General features: G+C 39.0%; 1 protein-coding gene across 1 annotated transcript; it reads right to left on the bottom strand.

Moving 5' to 3' along the window:
- Positions 1 to 11,377: 11,377 nt before the first annotated feature.
- LOC134650116 (myosin heavy chain, fast skeletal muscle) lies at positions 11,378 to 21,721 on the bottom strand. The gene is made up of 7 exons (XM_063504950.1): positions 21,556 to 21,721; positions 17,542 to 17,746; positions 16,288 to 16,352; positions 15,379 to 15,570; positions 14,368 to 14,587; positions 13,812 to 13,943; positions 11,378 to 12,451 (listed from the first exon to the last, which is right to left on the bottom strand). Exons 1-7 carry the CDS (start codon positions 21,603 to 21,605, stop codon positions 11,483 to 11,485), a joined length of 1,833 nt encoding a protein of 610 aa, XP_063361020.1. The 5' UTR covers positions 21,606 to 21,721; the 3' UTR covers positions 11,378 to 11,482.

The following is a 21,721-nucleotide window of genomic DNA, read 5'->3' on the forward strand; positions in this document are numbered from 1 at the left end:
ATATCAAACTTTGATCTCTTGTTGTACAAATCAGGGATGTTGCGAACATCCGCATCCGCATCCGCAACCGCGGAACTTCCGCATTATTTTCAACATCCGCATCTGCATCCGCATCCGCATAAAATCGATGCGGAGCTTATGCGGATGCGGATGTCGAACAAATCGGTACAGGAACGTCATAGCGGCGGCGTAAGTGCTAGGTAATTTTGTCATTACCTATAACGAAATCGTCTAGATCCAGAAAAGTCGGCCAAGTTACTGTTTATTAAATATAACGCACCTATATTCTTGCTCAAATACTAAACTTTTCGTTTTTTTTTAAATAAAAAAATACTTAAAATGTCGTATTTGACGTTTTTTTAAGTACCTAATCTTGACATCCGCATCCGCGGATGTGAGCCTTTAAATATCCGCATCCGCGGATGTCAAAAAATCTGCATCCGCAACATCCCTGGTACAAATAACTATTATCAAACAGTAAGTAGCTATCAAAAAAAAACAAAGGAATAATGGGACTGGCTGTCTATTCCTGTCCCACGATTTTTAGGGTTCCGTACCTCAAAAGGAAAAAACAGAACCCTTAGGCCTTATAGGATCACTCATGCGTCTGTCTGTCTATCCGACCATCCCCCCTCTATAGATGACCGGAAAACCTATTAGAAATCTGCAGTCAAGCGTGAGTCGAACTTAATGTACGGAACCCTTGGAACGCGAGTCCAACTCACACATGGCCGGTTTTTTTTTTCACGGAAATACGTCAAGTAAAATTAAGATAAGTATAATAGGTTCTGTTACAAAAGCGATTTTTATCTCAGCACGTGTCCGATAAAATCTAATATCTTATATTACTTTGCTCAGTGTTTATTTTCATTAGGAGGCACGTCGTAGAGGCAGTGATCGCTACGCGTGCGCTCCGTGCCACGTGCTACAACGTTTAATGCTCTACGAAGTCTACGAAAAGCTACGTGATCGAACGATATTACAGAGGGGCTACCGCGAAAACCGAATTTCGCAAATTGCGGGGATATTTCTCTTTTACTCCAATGAAGGCGTAATTAGAGTGACAGAGAAAAATGCCCGCAATTTTCGAACTTCGTTTTTGCGGTTATAGCCCAAGCCCATTCGAACGTGCACTGACCTCAGAATGATATCTGAATATTCTGAACGATGCCATTTATTTATGTCGAAATTTTGTTAATGGTGCATGCGAAATGAAGTGAAAGTCGTGAGAAGCGCACCAATCAAGGTCGTTTCAAAACCAGTTCGAAACTGTAACTAGTTGTTAAATCTGAATTGGGCTCTGGGGTGAATATGATATTATTAGACTTGTACCGTTTATTACTAGGTCTACAGAATTTAATATGTGTTCAAAACGCGAAAGTTTTACATGTTATATTGAATTTGATATTATGCACAAGTATATATTAAAATATAAACCGGCCAAATACGAATTAAAATCACGCCCAGGGCCGGATTAACCCTAAGGCAGAGTAGGCAACTGCCTATGGGCCCCGCCTCGGCTAGGGGGCCCCGCCTCGGTTAGGGGGCCCCGGCGGCCCCGCGCGCGCAAAAAAAATTGTGTTTCATATGGCCAAAATTCATAAATAATTTTTTATGGTACCTACTTATACCTAATGTCCAATATCAGTTTCTCAGACACATAATCATCAATTGATTATGTAAATTATGTTATTTTATAGCTTTTAAAGTCTGTAAATCGAGCTCGAATTTCAGGCTTCCGAGGGCCTAAAAGCTCATTAATGAAACTTCGGCCCCCCGAGTAACTTTTGTATGAACATATATTATTGTTGAGTAACATTTGATGGTTGGTTCGTAACAGAGCGCTGCTTTCTTACAGTTCGACCTTCGGCGTCGCTTTTTAAAATTAAATTAAATTAAATATTCCTTTATTTCAGGCCTGTGGCCCATAAAAAGTTGTTAGTAACAATGCCTTAGTCTATGTTAGTATACAAAAAAGTAAAAACTAATAACAATTAAAATAACAACTAAATAAATTAATATATTTTACACAAGCCCGAGCATTGTTTGCCTCCATTTGTTATAAATGGGGCAATCAAACCTATACGCAAACAGTCCCAGGATGCTGTTGCTGCTGCTTCGAACGCGACTGAGCAAGGAGGCCACTTTCTTGCGGATGATGGCGTGGAACCCGTCCGTATGCGCCTCCGCGAACATACCTGATGCGCTACAGAACCGGGGCAGCTTCATCAGCATCCTGAAAATGTTGTTGTATTGGATGCGCAGAACATTGGCAGCCTTACGGGTGTATGTCACCCACAGACTGCTCGCGTAAAAAGATTGGCAATATGCCTTAAAAAGTGCCACTTTAACCAGCTTAGAGCATCGAGCAAATCTGCGAGCAATCATGTTACCCCTGACTGCCAATACACAACAAAACAAACAACAAATATAAACATTGATTTCAGAAACTTAGCCTTTTGCCTCGCATGAAAGCTCACCTCGCTGGTTATAAGTACGCTTCGGGCTTGTTAAGTATGTGGAGATTGCTGAGCTCGACCTTCAGCCTCACTTTTTATCTCAATTTTTGGTTCGTCTACCAAATCTCTTCTTCAGCTTAGCCTTTGGCCTCGCTGCGCCAAGCTCGGCCTGCGGTCTCGCTTTTTAATACAATGGACATTGGTTGGCGTATGTGCTCTAGCTGAGCTTATCCTGAAGCACGGCTTTGACCTCGCATGAAAGCTTGCCTCACTGGGTAGCTTCGGATTTTTAGGCTTTTTAACACGCTTTCACAATTTTTTCACAAAAAATTTCGCGCTCGCTGCGCTCGCGATTTTTAATGCTTTTCCGATTTACCCAGTGCTTACATGCTAGTTCGACTGGTTAATGAATAATCATTTAAACACGTGTAAAATATTTATTATTAGGTTAATTTTAATCATGTGGCTCGTATGGTCGGACAATCGCTGTTCAGCCTCGCAAAATATTTAACTACTTATTGAGAAAAAAAGAGCTCTCCCCACACTGGACGCAAGGAGGAATCGGCAAAAACTAATATAAAAAACCTTTATGTCCACGCAAGAGCGAAAAAGACATCGTTCGGCATGTTCGGATCGGCTCAACCGACACCTGAAGGTTGAAATTAAAACTGCAAACTTACTTCCCTGTCAGTATCAGTATCAACTGAACTTATGTATGTAGAATTAACTGTAAGGGGGCCCCGAGCATTGCACTGCCTAGGGGCCCCGACATGCTTAATCCGGCCCTGATCACGCCCCAAGGATTCCGTACCGATTCAACGTAGAACATTTTGCAAAGTTTCTTTTTCTTTTCTTTTCATGGTATCGACTCAAGCTTGACCTTTTGATAGGTTTTTTTGGTAGATTTTTTGTTTTCTAAATTACGGATACGTAGTTACTGATATAAGACATAAAGAAACCCTAAAAATTCATATAATATTGTGGAATAATTTTGTGACAAATGTGTTTCATACTGTTATTATATTACTTATATGTTACAACCTTATCAAATTCTTCGATACCTACTCTATACCGGTCGTATTTTACGACAGCCCATAAAATAAATACCTACGTGTTATGAAAAAAGCAATTTCGCTTCCGAAATGTTATCGTTCGAGGAATTATTGGTAGATGAGGTCGCGCTTGATTCACGCACACGGTTCAGAGTAACTGCGAAGTATTTTATTTACCACGTACCATCTCCCACACTGCACTGTTAACTGTACATCGGTGGACCTTATGCCTTTGTAATAAGGTCCACCGATGTATAGTTAGGAGTGTTGCCGTTTGTACGTATGTGGAATGAAAATATCATTTTACGTCGAAGTTCAAGACACGTTTTTATGTCATGAAGGGAAACTTCAGAATATTTTTTTTATAATTGAGAAACTTCAGAATATTTTTTTTATTGAATTAAGCCTTAATTGGAGTGAAAGAGAAAGAGAGATTTCAGTTTGTAAAATAAATCTCATTGAATATAAGTCATAATCAATTGAAAGCGAAGGCAATTGCGGATTTCTGAGGCCTGTTATGGGTTACGCGCTGGCCACGACATTGCGCGACTGGCTTAGGCTAAGGCGACAACCATAGGTTGGAGCGAGACACAGCGATCGGACCTTTCGTTTCCACCTATGGTTTTCGCGTTAGCCGAAGCCAGTCGCGCAATGTCGTGGCCAGGCCGTTAAGGATGAGTCACCTTACAACCGGGCCGTGTCCGGGCCGGAGCTTCCGGAGCTTCGTTTTCTATGGAAAGCATCACGTGATCACCTGTCATCTGTCATAGAAAAGTAAGCGCCGTCCCGGTCCCGATCCGGTCTATCGTGAGCCTTCGCTTTGAATGTTGCTCCATTGCATTGTTGCGTAGGTACTTTTAGATAAGGTCAAATGTGGCTAATTCCGTCATAGGGACTATTCCGTCCACGAGCGTATATATTATGTATTTCTTAGATTTTCGATCGTATGAAAAAAAAACCATTTCGCTTCCGAAATGTTATCGCTCAAGAAATTATTGGTAGATGAGGTCGCGCTTGATTGACGCACACGGTTCAGAGTAACTGCGAAGTATTTTATTTACCTTGATTGCTGAAACTAAAAGCAATCGCTGGTTTGTCGATAAATTTATAAATTTTGTTCGTTGTTCGAGAAAAACGCTTTCGGAATAGCTGACAATAATGACGGAATTAGTCACATTGACCTTATTTAAATCGCTAAGTATTTTCTTTTTCAATTAGATAAACGAATCTGTACGGCTACCATCAGTTTGGTACTGACATAAACGCCATCGAGAACGTAATTTACTTTCTATACATCTCGCTCGTACTCGCATATTAGTGCGAACTAGATGTATAGAAAATAAATTACGTTCTCGATAGCGTATTTGTCAGTTTTGACACTCATGGTACGGGCTCTGCTCGTAAGAACTATCACATAATCTGCGCCTGTGAACTAAGACATATAGTTGGGTGGTTTTACCCTATTTGCACTCAGTTACGTAAGTCTTTAGCTGCTATATCACTGACGAATATTAATTGCTCACCCTTGGCTTTATAGCATCATAATATAATTTGTCATAGTGAAACGGGATTAGAGAGTTGTATTATGTTTCAACTAAAAGGCGTCTAATTGCTGTTGGCACAATATTTAGGTTAAACTACCCATTATTTGAAAGTGTATCGCGATATCAATGAAACAATGTCGCAGTAGACCCGTTTGGTTAATTAAATATTTAGTGTTATACCCATTATTTGTCTTATAACTCATGATTTGTCCTTATAAAAACTTATATTAATTTACTTATTAAAATTATACGGATCCTGCTTCAAAATAATATACATTTTAGAAATAATTTATTTTGAAAGCTAGAGAGATTTTTTTAATTCTGCAACCATTTATAAAATAACTCAAATGATAGAGAACAGCCACACTAACGCAAATTTTGTACAAATTACAAGCAATCAAAGCAAAGCTCTGAATTGCTTCTTTTATTTTTGACCAAACTGGTGTAAAGGAATCCTGAAATATTTTAATTAAGAGCCAACAGGAGCTAAGATTTAAATATTTTAGGTAAATATACCCGTCTCGCTAACGGAAGCGGCTCCTAACACTAGTGCGATAAGGACAAGGCGAAAAATCCTGCGTAAAAATATCAAAAATCGAGGTTTCGTACTCGACTGTTTCCTCCTCCAAAACTTAACCAATCGTAACCAAATTTGGAAATCTAAATGATTATGACATTATCTGTGTCGGACCGTTTTGCTTTTTTGACTAATTGATGTCAGTTTTGAATAGCACGCCTCTCATTGCGGCATAGTCAATTAGGCCATATTGGCCATTTTTGAAGGGCTCTAGCGCCTTAAAAAACAAAAATATCAAAAAAAGCAAAACGGTCCGACACAGATATTGACAATATTAATCTGTGTTGAAAAAATCATTGCTCTAGCTTCAAAACCCACGGAGGAAACAGTCGAGTACGTTTGTATGGAGAAATGACCACTCCTGTTGGATCTTAATACTTTTCTTTTGACTACAAAGTTTTACTTTATTTTTAGATATTTCTGTAAGTATTTTTATTTCTCCGCTCTCACGATTCAGCTGGTACCTAATTATTACAGAGAGCGAAACTCTGGTGCTGGTGACGTCATTATGACGTTAAGTCGCATATAGGATGTTTTTTTTAAACAATTACAATGTTGTTTTAGTGGTTTTGGCCGAATACCGAATATTCGGCATGAAATGCGAACATTTTGAGTCACAATTATTATGAAAATTGATCGCTAACAAAGCTCAACGTTAGAATGGCGTTAGCTAAGATATATTTTTGTTGAACAGCATTAATGAATAGAGTCAAACAAAACAGACTAATGATAAAAATAAAATGTTTTTTAATCAACAGATGCTCAAAAAAGGGTCTTCGTATTTAACAACTTTCCAAGAACACGTTCTAAATATACCTACTTACATAGTTTTTGGTTATTTTTATTGTGCAATTTTTTTTTTAAGTAGGTGCAACAGATATTCGGTATTCGGCCGAATAGTAGGCAACATTCGGCCGAATACCGAATATTCGGCAAAGTGGCCGAATAGGCCGAATACCGAATAGTTGCCGAATATTCGTGGCATCTCTAATAACAACACTCTGTATTTAGCTTGACGTCGTACGTCTGTCATCGGCACCAAAGTTTCGCTCTCTGCTAATTAAGTATATTTTGTTATGGACAAGTTATGGGTTCAACAAACTCGTCATAATATATATTTTATATTTAAATTACCTTAAGGCCCCAGATACACTTGTAAGTTTTACTTACGTAAGTAGGGACACAGCTATACTACAGAATGAGAGATGAATATCGTTATCTCATTCTGACGAATAGCTTTGTCCGTACTTACGTAAGTTAAACTTACAAGTGTATTTTAGGCCGCCTTTACACCTGTAAGTTTTACTTACGTAAGTAGGGACAAAGCTATTCGTTAGAATGGGATAACGATATTCATCTCTCATTCTGTGGTATAGCTGTGTCCCTACTTACGTAAGTAAAACTTACAAGTGTAAATCCGGCCTTAGGCCTATAGAAATGACCGTAACGTAAGCTTATGCGGTGTCGCATCATTCGTCGGAAACGACTAATATTTTGAGTGGGTCAGAGTCCCCGCGAATATTAAATAAGAGAACCTTGTATTCTGGATGAATAAATTATGAAATGTATGCAAAAACTTCAGAACTTGAACAACAGTGATTCATAAACTTTCTTCTCAAGAAGTTACCTCGTTTTTCTCATACAATTATGTTAGTTACTGTGAAAACCAACCTCAATATTTACTTTTAGGCAACTGGCTCACAGGCTCATAGCTAGCATAATTATGTTAAAAAATATACCTTACAAACGAGGATTAAATCATTTTGATACTTTTTTTATGTGTTCGCATATGCCCCCGAAAATACAACAGTACCTACACCAAATTTTTACTCGGACAGAACACCAGATAGTAGTTGAAATAACCTTAGAAGCATTATTAGAATATAAAAATTGTAGGGATTCATCACGATATATTTAAACGTACAATAAATATACAGAATATAAGTAAAAACGTCTAAAAATATTTGTCACACATTGAAAAGTAATAGGAAAATATATTCGCATTATACCTAGGAATGTAATAAGTACTAGTGTCCGACCGAAGGTTCGGTTTCGGTTTCGGTTTCGGCCAGTTTCGGCCAAAAAATCATGTTTCGGCTGTAGTTTCGGTTTCGGCCAAAAAACGGCCGAACCTTTCGGCCGGGCCGAAACTTACGAAATGGTACTTCGGACAAAGACCAAAAGTTAGGGAATAAGTAGGACAACAATATTAATACCTACATATACTGATTCATGTATATTAGGTACAGACATTAATTGGTTTATTATAAAACACAATTCCACTAATGAGGGCGCCACTGGACGGTTGACGCAGTCTTAAGAGGCTGTCAATACCTATAAGTGAATGAGATAGCACTGTCGCATGTTACTGGGCCCTGGGCAAGATAATAATAAGAAAACTAGCCTCACTTTTTACCTCAATTTACCATTGGTTTGTGTTCCACATGTCCTCTACTTCAGCTTAGCCTTTGGCCTCGCTGCGCCATGCTCGGCCTGCGGTCTCGCTTTTGAATACAATGGACATTGGTTGGAGTCTGTGCTCAACTACTTATCCTGAAGCCTTAAGCACGGCTTTGACTTCGCATGAAAGTTCGCCTCAATGGGGCACTTCGGACTTTTCGGCCCAGGTGAAGATCGGTACCCGGCCTTGCGATCAGGGATCGGATACCGGTATTTTTTGTATGGGAACGGAAACGGTATTTTTTCGTTCTTTGCTAATTACTTCATTTCTAATTGGGCAATCTAATAATACGAAGCCGTAACCTAAAAACACAACAGAGTTCTACATTTCGAGTATAAAATAATTCGAAAAATATGGTTATTTCTAAGTTTTTGCAAAAAACCGGTTCCGATCCCTGCTTGCGATATTGTTAAGAAAAATTTCGCGCTCGCTGCGCTCGCGTTTTTGGTTGACCCTGTGTCTACATGTTAACTTGACTGGTGAATGAATAGAGTTAGACCAAGAAAATTCTGCAATGATTTTGATAGCATACGCAGTGCAACTAGTGCAAATGTTATTTATACGTCATAATTTCATAAAAGTTTTGGCGTTTAAAATAATACTTGCACTGCGTGTGTTATCAACTTATCAAAATCGTTGCAGAATTATCTTGGTCTAACTCTAGTAATTTTCATAAAAAACTGCTTAAGTAACATCAATTTCAAGGACATTGGGTGTTGACAGCCCCATAATATGTGTGTAAAAGCGGTTTTATGACATTTTTTCAACGATTTTAACAAGTCTACAAAAGTTTCGGTTTCGGTTTCGGTTTCGGCCGAAACTAGAGCCAAAGCCGAACATTCGGTTTCGGTTTCGGTTTCGGCAAAAAAACATGTTTCGGTCGGACACTACTTAGAACCTAAACTAAACAGAATTTTAACCTCAAACTTCGCAAACGCTTAAAACCCCCCCACCCCCACCTGCATCAAAAATCTGGGTGGCTCCACTTCTTAAATCCATCCTTGGGTCCTAAGGACCAATCCTTCCAAAGGAAATCCCTTGTTCATGCAACGCCGTCGTTGACTTTTTTGGTCTCTGAGCACACTCGACTATTGCCGACGCGCAATGTAATTGTTTAACTATAGATTGTTGCCAAGTTCAGTATAACGCAGTTTATGAAAAATATATTTATTCACTTTCGTCTACATAATTTATTTAACAATTCGTATAAATACATCCAAGATACACAAACTTTACAAAAATACATGACACACTCAATCACACGAAACACCTGCCGATAACGCCTAATAAATGCTAATAACGCCTGCCAATGTCAAACAAAACTTTTTAACAAAATTAAACATGAATTAACCTTTTAACCGCCAGCAATTTTTGATCGAGCGTGCTCGTGTCGCTACCGACAGTAGGTAATTGTACCACGCAGAGTAAGGTGGGCATAGTTACGGGAGTTATAAATGTGCTGTAAAAACCAAATCAGATCTGTCTTATTTATCAGACTGTGGCGAAGTGAGCTGGATATGTAATGTCTTATATGTATATCAGACTCTGGCGGTTAAAGGGTTAAATAAAAATTTCAGCTAGAGAACACCTCTATTGAATCTTTTGAACAGCTTTTTCGTCAAAATAACATTTTTGGTACAGTCGCCATCGAATATATCGGAGTGGCCAAGGTGCTCACAAATATCTGAACACAGCTCTATATATTCTCAAGGCGTTAAGGCGTTAAGATATTTGTGAACACCTTGGCCACTCCGATATATCTGAGGCGACTGTACATCAGAATATCTGAACGGCCGATGTACTCAGTAATATCTGAACACGCACTCTAAACGCCTTAACAAAAGAGGTGGTGTTCAGAAATTCTGACCTGAAAAGACCGTTACATCAGATATATCGGAGTGGCCGAGGTTTTCACAAATATCTGAACTTCAGATATTTGTGAAAACCTCGGCCACTCCGATATATCTGATGTAACGGTCTTTTATGAGTAAGTATTCCAAGTTTAATACTTACCAATCACCTACATATTTGTAAAAAAATATCCGTACCTACTGCTACGTAATACAACACTATGAGAATAGTGTTGTATTACCACCAACAAAAAGCGGCCAAGTGCGAGTCGGACTCGCCCATGAAGGGTTCCGTATTTAGGGGATTTATGACGTATTACGTATTACTACTTACTAGATCTCGTTCAAACCAATTTTCGGTGGAAGTTTGCATGGTAATGTACATCATATATTTTTTTTAGTTTTATCATTCTCTTATTTTAGAAGTTACAGGGGGGGACACATTTTACTCTCTCGCGCAAACTATTCAGTTTAGAAAAAAATGATATTAGAAATCTTAATATCATTTTTGAAGACGTATCCATAGATACCCCACACGTATGGGTTTGATGAAAAAAAAATTATGAGTTTCAGTTCTAAGTATGGGGAACCCCCAAAATTTATTGTTTTTTCTTTCTATTTTTGTGTGAAAATCTTAATGCGGTTCACAGAATACATCTACTTACCAAGTTTCAACAGTATAGTTATTATAGTTTCGGAAAAAAGTGGCTGTGACATACGGACGGACAGACAGACGGACAGACAGACATGACGAATCCATAAGGGTTCCGTTTTTTGATATTTGGCTACGGAACCCTAAAAATGGGACTATATTTCTGAATCTACGATATATTTCATAAACCATAACAAAATGGAAAACGCCCTCAAAGATTAAATCAAGAAACTTATCCATGCAATTTGGTTTTTGGGGTTTCCGCAAAACAATAATAACAACTATTGTGGTTTTTTTGTTACCATAATATATAGAAATGAAACGGATATTTTCCTGATTTTCCTCATCGCACCTCGCGAACGCGGACAAGAGTTTTGAGCCAACCCAGATGTATATTTCAAAATATTTTGCACATCGAGCCTTTTCGAATACTTAGTTATTTGTTTTACAAGGGGCAAAGTTGTTGTTAAACCGCTGGTGCTAATATTGATACCCGAGCAAACGAAAGATTCCAAAATTGAACCACGAGCGTAGCGAGTACCGTTTAAATTTAGGACCATGGGAAACTTGAGAAAATTCTTTATTTAGTTTCCATGTCAATTTCTCAACTCAAGTTATTGAGAAAATATTACCACCAGTAAAATTCATTTATCATTTAAGGGCATTGTTGCCCCTTCAGTCGAGCAAAATATACGGTCTTATTACAGTTGATATTTGTTTTCTAACTTCAACTCGTTGAATTAATTATTATGTCAACAAAATTCACAATCAAAATGGTCTACTGAACAACATAACTGCCCTGTTTACATCCTATAACTTGGTTACAAAGTGAAACAAGCAACCAGCCTCGTGTCTCGAAATAATTGCAAACAATTATTGCTTCTATATCATTTTTTCCCTAGTAAATCATTTAACAAATCCTGATTGCTCAGACTAGAGTCGCCAAAGACATTGGTCCGTGATTCAACCCTTGAGCTTCTTCGTCCAGAAACCGACCTCTTCCTGGCAACCGGCATACCTTCAGCAGAAAAAACCTGGTCTGATATCATATTGAAATTATTATTTAACTCTGACAGAGCTTCTGGGGGTATTTCGCCTTGCGCATTCACCAATTCATTGATTTTGTCGACAGCTTGCAAATGCTCAACTATCGTATCGTTATTAAATCTCGCCTGGCTGTATTCTCTCATGTGTTTGTCTATAACTTTGCTACTTTTTTCTATATCATGAATTATGTCTTTGCAATATGTCTCAATAGGCTTGCCAGACAATTTTCGTTCAACCTTGGTTTTATCCATATTTGTTCTAGTTGCTGGCACGGGATTATAAACTTCCACGGCTCTAAATTCTTCGGTGACAATCGTTGTATTTTCTTCAACATCGTCGTGAAACGAAACATTGGAATGTCTCCTTCCTCTCGACTTGGGTCTTTCATCGTCGACTTCACTAAGTTGTTCCTCTATTGATTCATCAGTAGATCTCCTCCTCACAGCACTAGATTTCCTGGATAAAGAATCATCATTTTTTATTTTGTTTATTAAATCTGCTTTCATAGCATCTAATTTTTTTTGGACTTCATCAGGCGAGGCGTTTTTGAAGTCGAGTTGCTCGTCAAAGATAGCCAGGTCAGCCATACCGTCTTGGACGGTTTTGGCTATTTCTATTATGTCGTCGGATCCCTTGGAGCTTTTCCTGGTGTTGTTGGAGGTAGACCGGGTGCTGTTGCTGAGGTGACTGCGAGCCGCGTATCGGAAGCGGGGCTCGGCGGACGAGCTGGTTTCCTCGTCGTGAGACAAGGCGCTGCTAAGACTGCGGGAGTTCTCGCACATTTTAGCTAGCATGTTGTTCTGGTCCCCCTGTAATAAACATTAATTAAAATTCAATAATTTTGCAGCTTCCATAATTTCACAAATGCCAACCGCAGGTTAACAAAACCTCTCTTTATGCTCGACGTCTTCAACATCTAGGTTGGTTTGCGTAACGTAGCTGATGGTTCTGATTTTTAGAAGAATAACGTACAGTCACCAGCAAAAATATATGACTGTGGGCAGCCGTGCAAAAATATCTGATGCTCCATTGGAGGCATAAGTATATGACGACACTACCTCGGTAAAAATATGTGATGCTTTGTGGCCGGCAAAAACATCGTTACTCTGTATCCGCATAAATATCGGATCGGATCGCTTAAAAATATTTGATTACTCATAAAAATCAAAATTATGTGATTACTCTCATCTGGCATAAATATCTCTCCAATGTGAATGCAAATACATCGGATGGCAGACGGACCGCCTATATATCTGACACGTTATTATGAAATATGTCATCAATCGGCAAAAACGAACCGTACCTGGATAGCATAGAGCCTTACATTGTTTGAAGTGATTTGACAATTCACGAAAAGAGTGCAGACTTGTCATTGCATATGTCTGTCTCACATATTTCATTTGCAATTTTAAATTGTGACATAATTCAGGTAGACTTTTAATAGACAATGTGTAATAAACCTCCTTCTTACATAAAAAAGAATGATGAAGAGGTCAACCTGTGAGACTGACAAGGACAAACAATAATAGCGCTTTCGCTGCTACTCCTACTGAAAGATACATAAGACTATCCCGTTTTGTCATTTCCCCCACCCCTCATGCCAGATCCAGTTATATACTAGATTCATGATTGCAATACGTTACAATTCAAAATTATATCCAGTTTATTCCGTCAAATCGATGATAGAATATAATATGAGACAGACATATACAATGACAAGTCGGCACTCTTTTCGTGAATTGTCAAATCACTTTATACAATTTACGGCTCTATACCAAACATGTATGGTTCGTTTTTAAAGGTCGATAACATATTTGTGATTTTCCAACGTGTCAGATAAATAGGCGGTCTGTCGTTCATCCGATGTATTTGCTTTTACAGTGGAGATATATTTATTCCAGATGAGAGTAATCACATAATTTTGAATTTTATGAGTAATCAAATATTTTTAAGCGACCCGATCCGATATTTATGCGGATACGGACTAACGATATTTTTGCTGGTCACAAAGGATCACATATTTTTACCGAGGTAGTGTCGTCATATACTTATGCCTCCAATGGAGCATCAGATATTTTTGCACGGCTGCCCATAGTCATTTATTTATGCTGGTGACTGTACCTATTATTTTTCCAAGCAAAAAGATAATACTTAGTAAGCTGTACTCACGCTGCCCCTGTCGTCGTCACGGATATCCTGGCTGCGCGTGTATTTACGTGGCTGTTGCTGCGTTGGAATAGATTTCACTGGTGACTTTACGACTCTGCCCGGACGCGCCGAATAGATCATCTTTTCTTTCATCTAAACAGATATTAGAACTATTTAACAATAGATTCGGGATACAAATATAGCTCGCACGTGGAAAATTCATATAATTGAAATTACCGTAAAATGTTAAAATGTTACTTCGCTCGCCACTGGGTAATTGTGCTCCATCAGATTTTAATATGAAAACTATATCATAACCTATCGACATATTTTCTACCAACATACTTACTTTCCTTAAAAGTAGGCACATTTTACTGTTCGCCACTAGTGGACTGCGTCTATTCTAATTCTAAATAATCATACTTACTTACTTACTTGGCTGGCGCGATTACCCAAAATGAGTCTTGGCCTCCAACACAAGAGCACGCACTTTGCTCGGTCCAGAGCGGTATCACGATTCACGCCAGCTTTCGTCGACGCCGACTAAATGAACATCTATAGTCTAATTAGATCGTACCTCTATAATAGTGGACAGTTTATCAGCATTATTAATAGCCAAGTCCAGGTCATGCCGCGTGTCCTTATGCTTGTTGATCTCAGCTTGCAACTGGTGCTTAAAATTCTTAGCTTCGAGCGCGAGTCGGCGCTGCAGAGTGCTTATAGTTTCGTTCTGCTGCTGAACCTTCAGCTGCAGGTCTGACAGTTGGGATTGTAGCTTCTCTCGCTCGAGGAGGTTTCTGAAAGAAATATCGTTTCGTCTCATCTCAATACAGTTTTATTTTAAAAAAAGTGTTCGTCCACGTTTGAAGATGAAGAAAATTAGGTGACACAGCAACAGGGGTATAAAGAGTTTATATTTCCATTGATCTAACTACAAAGTTCTCGAAACTTTCAGGAAAATATCACAGAAAACAAATTTTGAAAATGTAAGTTCGATTCGTATACAAAAAGTTTGAAGTTTACGAAATATTAAACCATGTGGAAATTTCGCGATCTTGGAAAGTTTCCACCGGCAGTAGGTCTGTCTTTGCTCAAGTCCAGCAGACGCTGGTGCTCGTCCCTCAGCTGCTGCAGCTGCATGTCGCGCTCCTTCAGCTTCGTCAGAGTCTCCTTCATCTGCTGCTTCAGCTGCTTGTACTTTAACTGCTGGATCCTCATCTCCTCGGTATGAGAGTTGAGTTTGAGCTAACCTGTCTTTGCTCAAGTCCAGCAGATGCTGGTGCTCGTCCCTCAGCTGCTGCAGCTGCATGTCGCGCTCCTTCAGCTTCGTCAGAGTCTCCTTCATCTGCTGCTTCAGCTGCTTGTACTTTAACTGCTGGATCCTCATCTCCTCGGTATGAGAGTTGAGTTTGAGCTAACCTGTCTTTGCTCAAGTCCAGCAGATGCTGGTGCTCGTCCCTCAGCTGCTGCAGCTGCATGTCACGCTCCTTCAGCTTCGTCAGAGTCTCCTTCATCTGCTGCTTCAGCTGCTTGTACTTTAACTGCTGGATCCTCATCTCCTCGGTATGAGAGTTGAGTTTGAGCTAACCTGTCTTTGCTCAAGTCCAGCAGATGCTGGTGCTCGTCCCTCAGCTGCTGCAGCTGCATGTCGCGCTCCTTCAGCTTCGTCAGAGTCTCCTTCATCTGTTGCTTCAGCTGCTTGTACTTTAACTGCTGGATCCTTATCTCCTCGGTATGAGAGTTGAGCACTTGCGGCAGCTCAGCGTTCGAGTTCTCGTATCTGGTAATTTAATTAATTAATCAATTTAATATAATTTTAATTTAATTTATTCAGACTTTTGCTAGGGACACTTACCTAGTACTTAGTCGAGGTTTGGAAGACCAAACCTACCTAAATAAATAAATAAATGCAAATAAATCAATATTAAATGCTAGATAAACTAAGAAGTTTATCTAGCATTTAATATTGATTTATTTGCATTTATTTAGCAAAAAATAAATCAGTAAAAGGTATATTTTTACATAGCTATTTGTGTATGACGATCACGATAACTGTGGTACTTGGTTGGCAGAAATTCGACAATGCCATACACAATCGAATTGACAGTTTCCGTCCCCATTATTACCCGTTGTCAATGTTTCCGCTCCAACGCAATTAACACAAGAAATCGTTCTTACCGGCAACTGTCAACCTTTTCCTGGTAACGAAATATTATACTACTCCAGGAAAAAATAGGAAAACACGTGCAACAAACGTAAGTAGAATCGGCATCGTATAGATCACTCTCAGCTATAGGGCCCGCGAGCCTCCTTGGCTATTTTGTATGTAATATTGACAAACGATAATGTCTGATAAAGTCATAAATATTAACAAAGTGTGCCCGCGTCAACTTCGACAAAGAGAGGGCTCGCGATCCTGACTAGAAATAACACAAAAGTGGCAAAAAAGGTCACAATATATAAAAATGGCAAAAAATAAAAGAAACGCTCAACTAACCTTTGTAACGCGATCTCTTGTTTTTTCTGCATCGCCCGCAGTATTCGATTTTCATTACTCAGCTCCTGCGTCACATTAAATTTTCATTAAAAATTTATCTAAACTCTTTGAGTCAAAATCCTGTTAAACCTTTTCCACGCTGTACCAATCTACAAGGTTTCCCACAAAATCCGAATACATTCCTAATGAATCCAGCTTTGATGATTTATTTGAAGACAAGTCACATTTTTCCCGAAAATGCAATCTAATTTGAACCTTAAATCGGAATGTTAAAGTTGAAGTTCTATTTGCGCGTATGTGGACAATACGTTAATTGTACTATGCGTGGAAAAGGAACAATGGCAGATTAAATAAAATCCGTTCTCTTTACAAGGCTCAACCAGACTAATTTTGAACCACCATAACGAAGGGCCGTAAGATTTCAGGCCAGCACATGTGGTCACCACCAAAAACTTCCAAAACGTTATTAAATTGTACAACGGGACTTAATCGCGTATTTAAGTTTTAATTACCTCCGACGTTTCGAGGACGGCGTTGTCCCCTTAGTCTCGGAGAAGACACCTCCGTCCGTCCTCCTCCGTCCTCGAAACGTCGGAGGTAAATCTTAAAGCTTAAAACGCGATTAAGTCCCGTTCTACAATTTAACAATATGTAAAAATCGTATGCGTATGTAAAATATATGAAATTACCTGCAAGTGGTACTGAGCGTAGGCCAACTGATTCTGTAGCTGCTTCATCCGGTGCGTCTTAGCTGACAGCATACGTTGGGTGATAAAAAGATTCGGTTTCAGTGATTGTCTGGACATATCCCCAGCTATTAGAAGGCTCATTTGACGATCAGTGCGTACGTAAAATATATCAACTTACCTGCAAGTGGTACTGAGCGCCAGCTAACTGGGTTTGCAGCCGTTTGGCCTGAGGCCTCTTTGCTGACAGCACACGTTAGGTAACGGAACGGTCCGGCTTCTGTGATTGGATATGTCACCGGGGAGAGGCTTGAATTACCAGCCAGTGACAGTGACCAATAATAATAATAATGTTGCCAACATATTATTGCATGTGCCCATGTAACATTGTGCGTGCTATTTAACTTAATGTTAAATATTAACATGTTGCTATATGTGAGATCCTACAATTGGCTCTGTGTCACTATTGATGTTGTTATTAGCATAGTTATAGCTGTTAGTTCTCCATGTAAATAAAATAAATAAATAAATAAATAAATAAATACATTTGATCAAGAGAGCAAATTACCTGCAAGTGGTACTGGGCGTCAGCCAACTGGTTCTGTAGCTGCTTCACCCGGTGCGTCTTGGCTGACAACACACGTTGGGTAACCGAACGGTCCGGCTTCAGTGATTGGCTGGACATGACGCCGGCGAGAGGGTTCATGCGCTTGCGCTTCGTCAGCAAGTTTAGACGAGAGCTGCTGCTGTATACGGTCGCTGCAGACTCTTTTCTGTAATAAATATAAGGGAATATTATAATAATATATTCTTTCTTAGGACACTTTCCACAAGTCCTTAGGACAAATGTAAGTTGTTTCCCTCTCCCTATTTGCAGCAAATTGGCAGAAAGTGTCCGTCGAAAAGGTAGAATGCTGTTCCCACCCTAGGGTCCGTCTAAGCTAACTTTATATCGACTTTGACGTGCAACGACAAACTTAAAAAAAAAACTTACACTATCATCTGTCAAGCTATTTCCGTTAAGATAAAAAATTTAGGCGCAAAGGGATATTGTCTCATAGAAAGTTTGAATTTCTCGCCTTTTTCTACTGGCAGTGTGACAGACTATAATAATAATTTTACAATAAAAACTTGCCAAACTTTTACGTTTTACGGCAAGATGTGTTCATCAATTTTCATCGGATTTCAGCTTAATTCTCCAACACGATCTAGAGCCCGATTCAGATTTAACAACTTGTTACGGTTTGATACGACTTCAAGGTCGTATCAAAATACAGATGTAGCGCATAATTGTTTTCCATCGTATTTTCTCGGAAGCGTTCGTATTTGTCATGCTAATTCAGTCAACGTCAGTACTCTTTGTAGGTACCGCGAGACTTACTGAAATAGACACGTTCGTACTTTTACGTGAAACTGTAAGATGTTACCTCTGCCGAAACCAAAACCAATTCAACTCAACAGAAATTCTAACCACGTCTTCGTATAGGATTTCTATAAATAGATATACGAGTACCTAATACTTCTTTAAGTTTTGAACAATGTGCGAAAGGAAGCGTACTCCTCGAGTTATAGTTGTATTTCAGTTCTTATAACAAAGGAGTTCGGTAAGTAGGCAGGAAAATGGAGGAAACACGTGTCGTGTCGGTGTCCTTCAAGCTCGCTTAAATCCAGGCAAAGTTGTGAAGGGATTTGATATATACGTGTTATATTATACAACAGAATAAACTGTATAAACGTAGCGTGTATAAAGTACAGGATGGCCCAATACGTTGGCAAACATTTTTAGGAATGTTTTTCTTTCGCAAATTGTTTAAATGATTAACATTAAGCCGGAGTAAATTGTCAACGAATTTTTGGGTCGCTCTGAATGTAATTTTGAGGAGGTACTTTAAGTAAGGGTAAGCCAAGGAAGTACTCAAGAAAAACAGAACTTAAAAGACCAACATTAAAACATTTGTGAGACTCGTAAATTTTTAAAGTGAAAACTTTTGAGGTGGGGTAAAAAATATAAACTCGAGACAGCTTAATGCGATCACGTGACCGTAAGGCGATCACGTGACCGTAAGGCGATCACGTGACCGTAAGGTTTAGATGGTCACTCATTTAGATGGCATTTAAATCAATAAAGAAAAACTCAATGACATTAAGTACATGAAAAAGGTTCTAATCTTGTACGGGCTGAAATACGAGGATCTGACAGTTACATTCTAACTTTATATCACTCAAATATAATTCAATAAAGCTACATCTTGATGAAATCGCTAATAAAAGTGAACTCTAGTACTAGTGAATAAAACTCAAAATATCATGATGATTGATTGATATTTAGATGCGAGGTCTGCAAGGTAACTTTACAATTTCTATTCGAATTTTAAACATTTAACGCTACAAATTTAAGCTCACTGGCCAGCAATTTCGGAACTAAAGTTTTTCAATAGAAAGGAGGATGGGTCAATTATATATAGTGCTGCAGACATTTTGGACTAGTCATGGAGTTTTCACTTCTGTCGGCACTCCCGGAGTGCAACCCGTTGTTTTTTATACATATGCCTATATGATTAACATTGCAGTGCTCACCCAGCACTTATTAGGTGCCCTAATTATAAGTATCGATACTAAGAGCCTACCCTTATTAGTATTCCGAGTGCTGATCATGCCCGACGGTCCTCTAACCAACTCAATATACCAAACATTAAAACCACAAACCAGAATAAGCTGACCCCAAATCTCGATACAAATATTAACATTCGAAGACCACATTTATAATGGGTTTTAGTTCAAGAAGTGGTTGTAATAACGCCGCGTCCGCAACTTGACTCGATCTCGCTTGAGTTGACAGCCTATCCATAATTATTGGAAAATTATAAGGGGAAAGACATTACCATTTAAACTTGCTAAGCTCGAAACTTGTTGACATTATGTACACTCGAGTTCAGAAACATTTTTACAAGCCAACGTTCCAAAAATATACAGTAATAGGGCCTTGATAATCCGTACATAGGCTAATCCGAACGTCGCTGTAATCCGAACTGCCGAGTGACCCCTTTCTCTGAATTGACGATGAGATCATAGCCCAACTTTCGCAAGAGACTGACGAATCTGGATGTGGCGAGTCTTTTATTGACGATTTTTCGGCTCTTAATGTCAAAAAAATTCCCCACTCGCAATTAAGCTATATCGGCATTGACCACTTGTTTGGACTGGGTTGACGAATGATGCTACGTAATTTGAGGGACCAAGCCTTTGCTCTATCAATAAATACTAAAAATAGAACCCGCAGACTACATTAGATGAGTCCTTAAAATGATTTGTTCACGATTATTTTGTGTTAAGGTACTTTGTTGATTAATTTCTTTGTTTTTGTTAGGTACTTTGGAGTTTCAATAAATACCTATGTTTTTTTTAGAATACTTATACCATATATAAGTTATACCATTATTTTCTTTATTTTCTTTATAACATCCGAACGCTTCGCCAGTCCGTAAAGGGGGTATTTTTAGGGTACCGTACCCAAAGGGTAAAAACGGGACCCTATAAGACTCCGCTGTCCGTCCGTCCGTCCCTCCGTCCGTCTGTCACCAGGCTGTATCTCACGTACCGTGATAGCTAGACAGTTGAAATTTTCACAGATGATGTATTTCTGTTGCCGCTATAACAACAAATACTAAAAACAGAATAAAATAAAGATTTAAGTGGGGCTCCCATACAACAAACGTCATTTTTACTCAACAAACGTCAGTACTTGGATGGGTGACCGTTTTTTTGCTTGTTTTGCTCTATTTTTTGTTGATGGAGCGGAACCCTCCGTGCGCGAGTCCGACTCGCACTTGGCCGGTTTTTTTGAAGTTCGGATTATCGAGGCCCTACTGTATTTACTTACCTGATAGAGGCGTGTAAGTAGATACTAAAGTAGGTAGGTAAGTACCTTTATTACTTTTGGAACGTTCGTTCGATGTCGATGTCGGTGAAATCGACTGTACGTCACATATTAGGGATTTATTTGGCTTTATCCGTTTCAATATTTAACATCTTGGCTGTGCATAACTGTCTGTTAAAATTTTGTGCATCTTCTATAGGTTCACTATCAGGGCCTACGGCGAGCACCGAAGTTCGCAAATTGCGGGCATCTTTCTCTTTACTCCAAAAGGCGTATTTAGATTGACAGAGAAATATGCCCGCAATTTGCAAATTTCGGTTTTCGCGGTAGACCCTCAGACATCGTTGTCAGGATCAGAAGAGCTGGGACAACAATTCTCAATACTGGCATAAAAACAACTATCCGAATATTGTATCAAACAATCTCAAAATATTGAGAAGTACAATCCACGGTAGACCAACATTGGCTTGGCTCATCTACGAGAAGAAGCTATTTGGTGGAATGAGATTGCAATATCGCTTGCTCCCTCTTACGTATAACTGCGTCCTGTAGATTGGCCCAACCCCAACGTGGTGGGCTTTTGTGACATGGTTGACTGGTCAGATAATATTCTACTCATGCTATTCATTCAAGCATCACTATGAAACAAGATATGAACACAAATTGTATCCAACGGACCCCTCTACAATTTAGAAACGCACCAACCTTTGAATATCTTTCCTCTTATCTTCAGGTATGAGACTTAAGCTGGACATAGCTTTCACTCCATTTTCAACACATTGTGTAAAAAATGCTCAATATGAGCTTGTTTTGAAAAAAATGTAATTGAAGTAGTGTTGTGTACCCGTCGTCAAGGAAACCGATAACTGTC

Source organism: Cydia amplana, chromosome 8 (genome assembly GCF_948474715.1).
Source record: "Cydia amplana chromosome 8, ilCydAmpl1.1, whole genome shotgun sequence".
NCBI classification, from domain to species: domain Eukaryota; kingdom Metazoa; phylum Arthropoda; class Insecta; order Lepidoptera; family Tortricidae; genus Cydia; species Cydia amplana.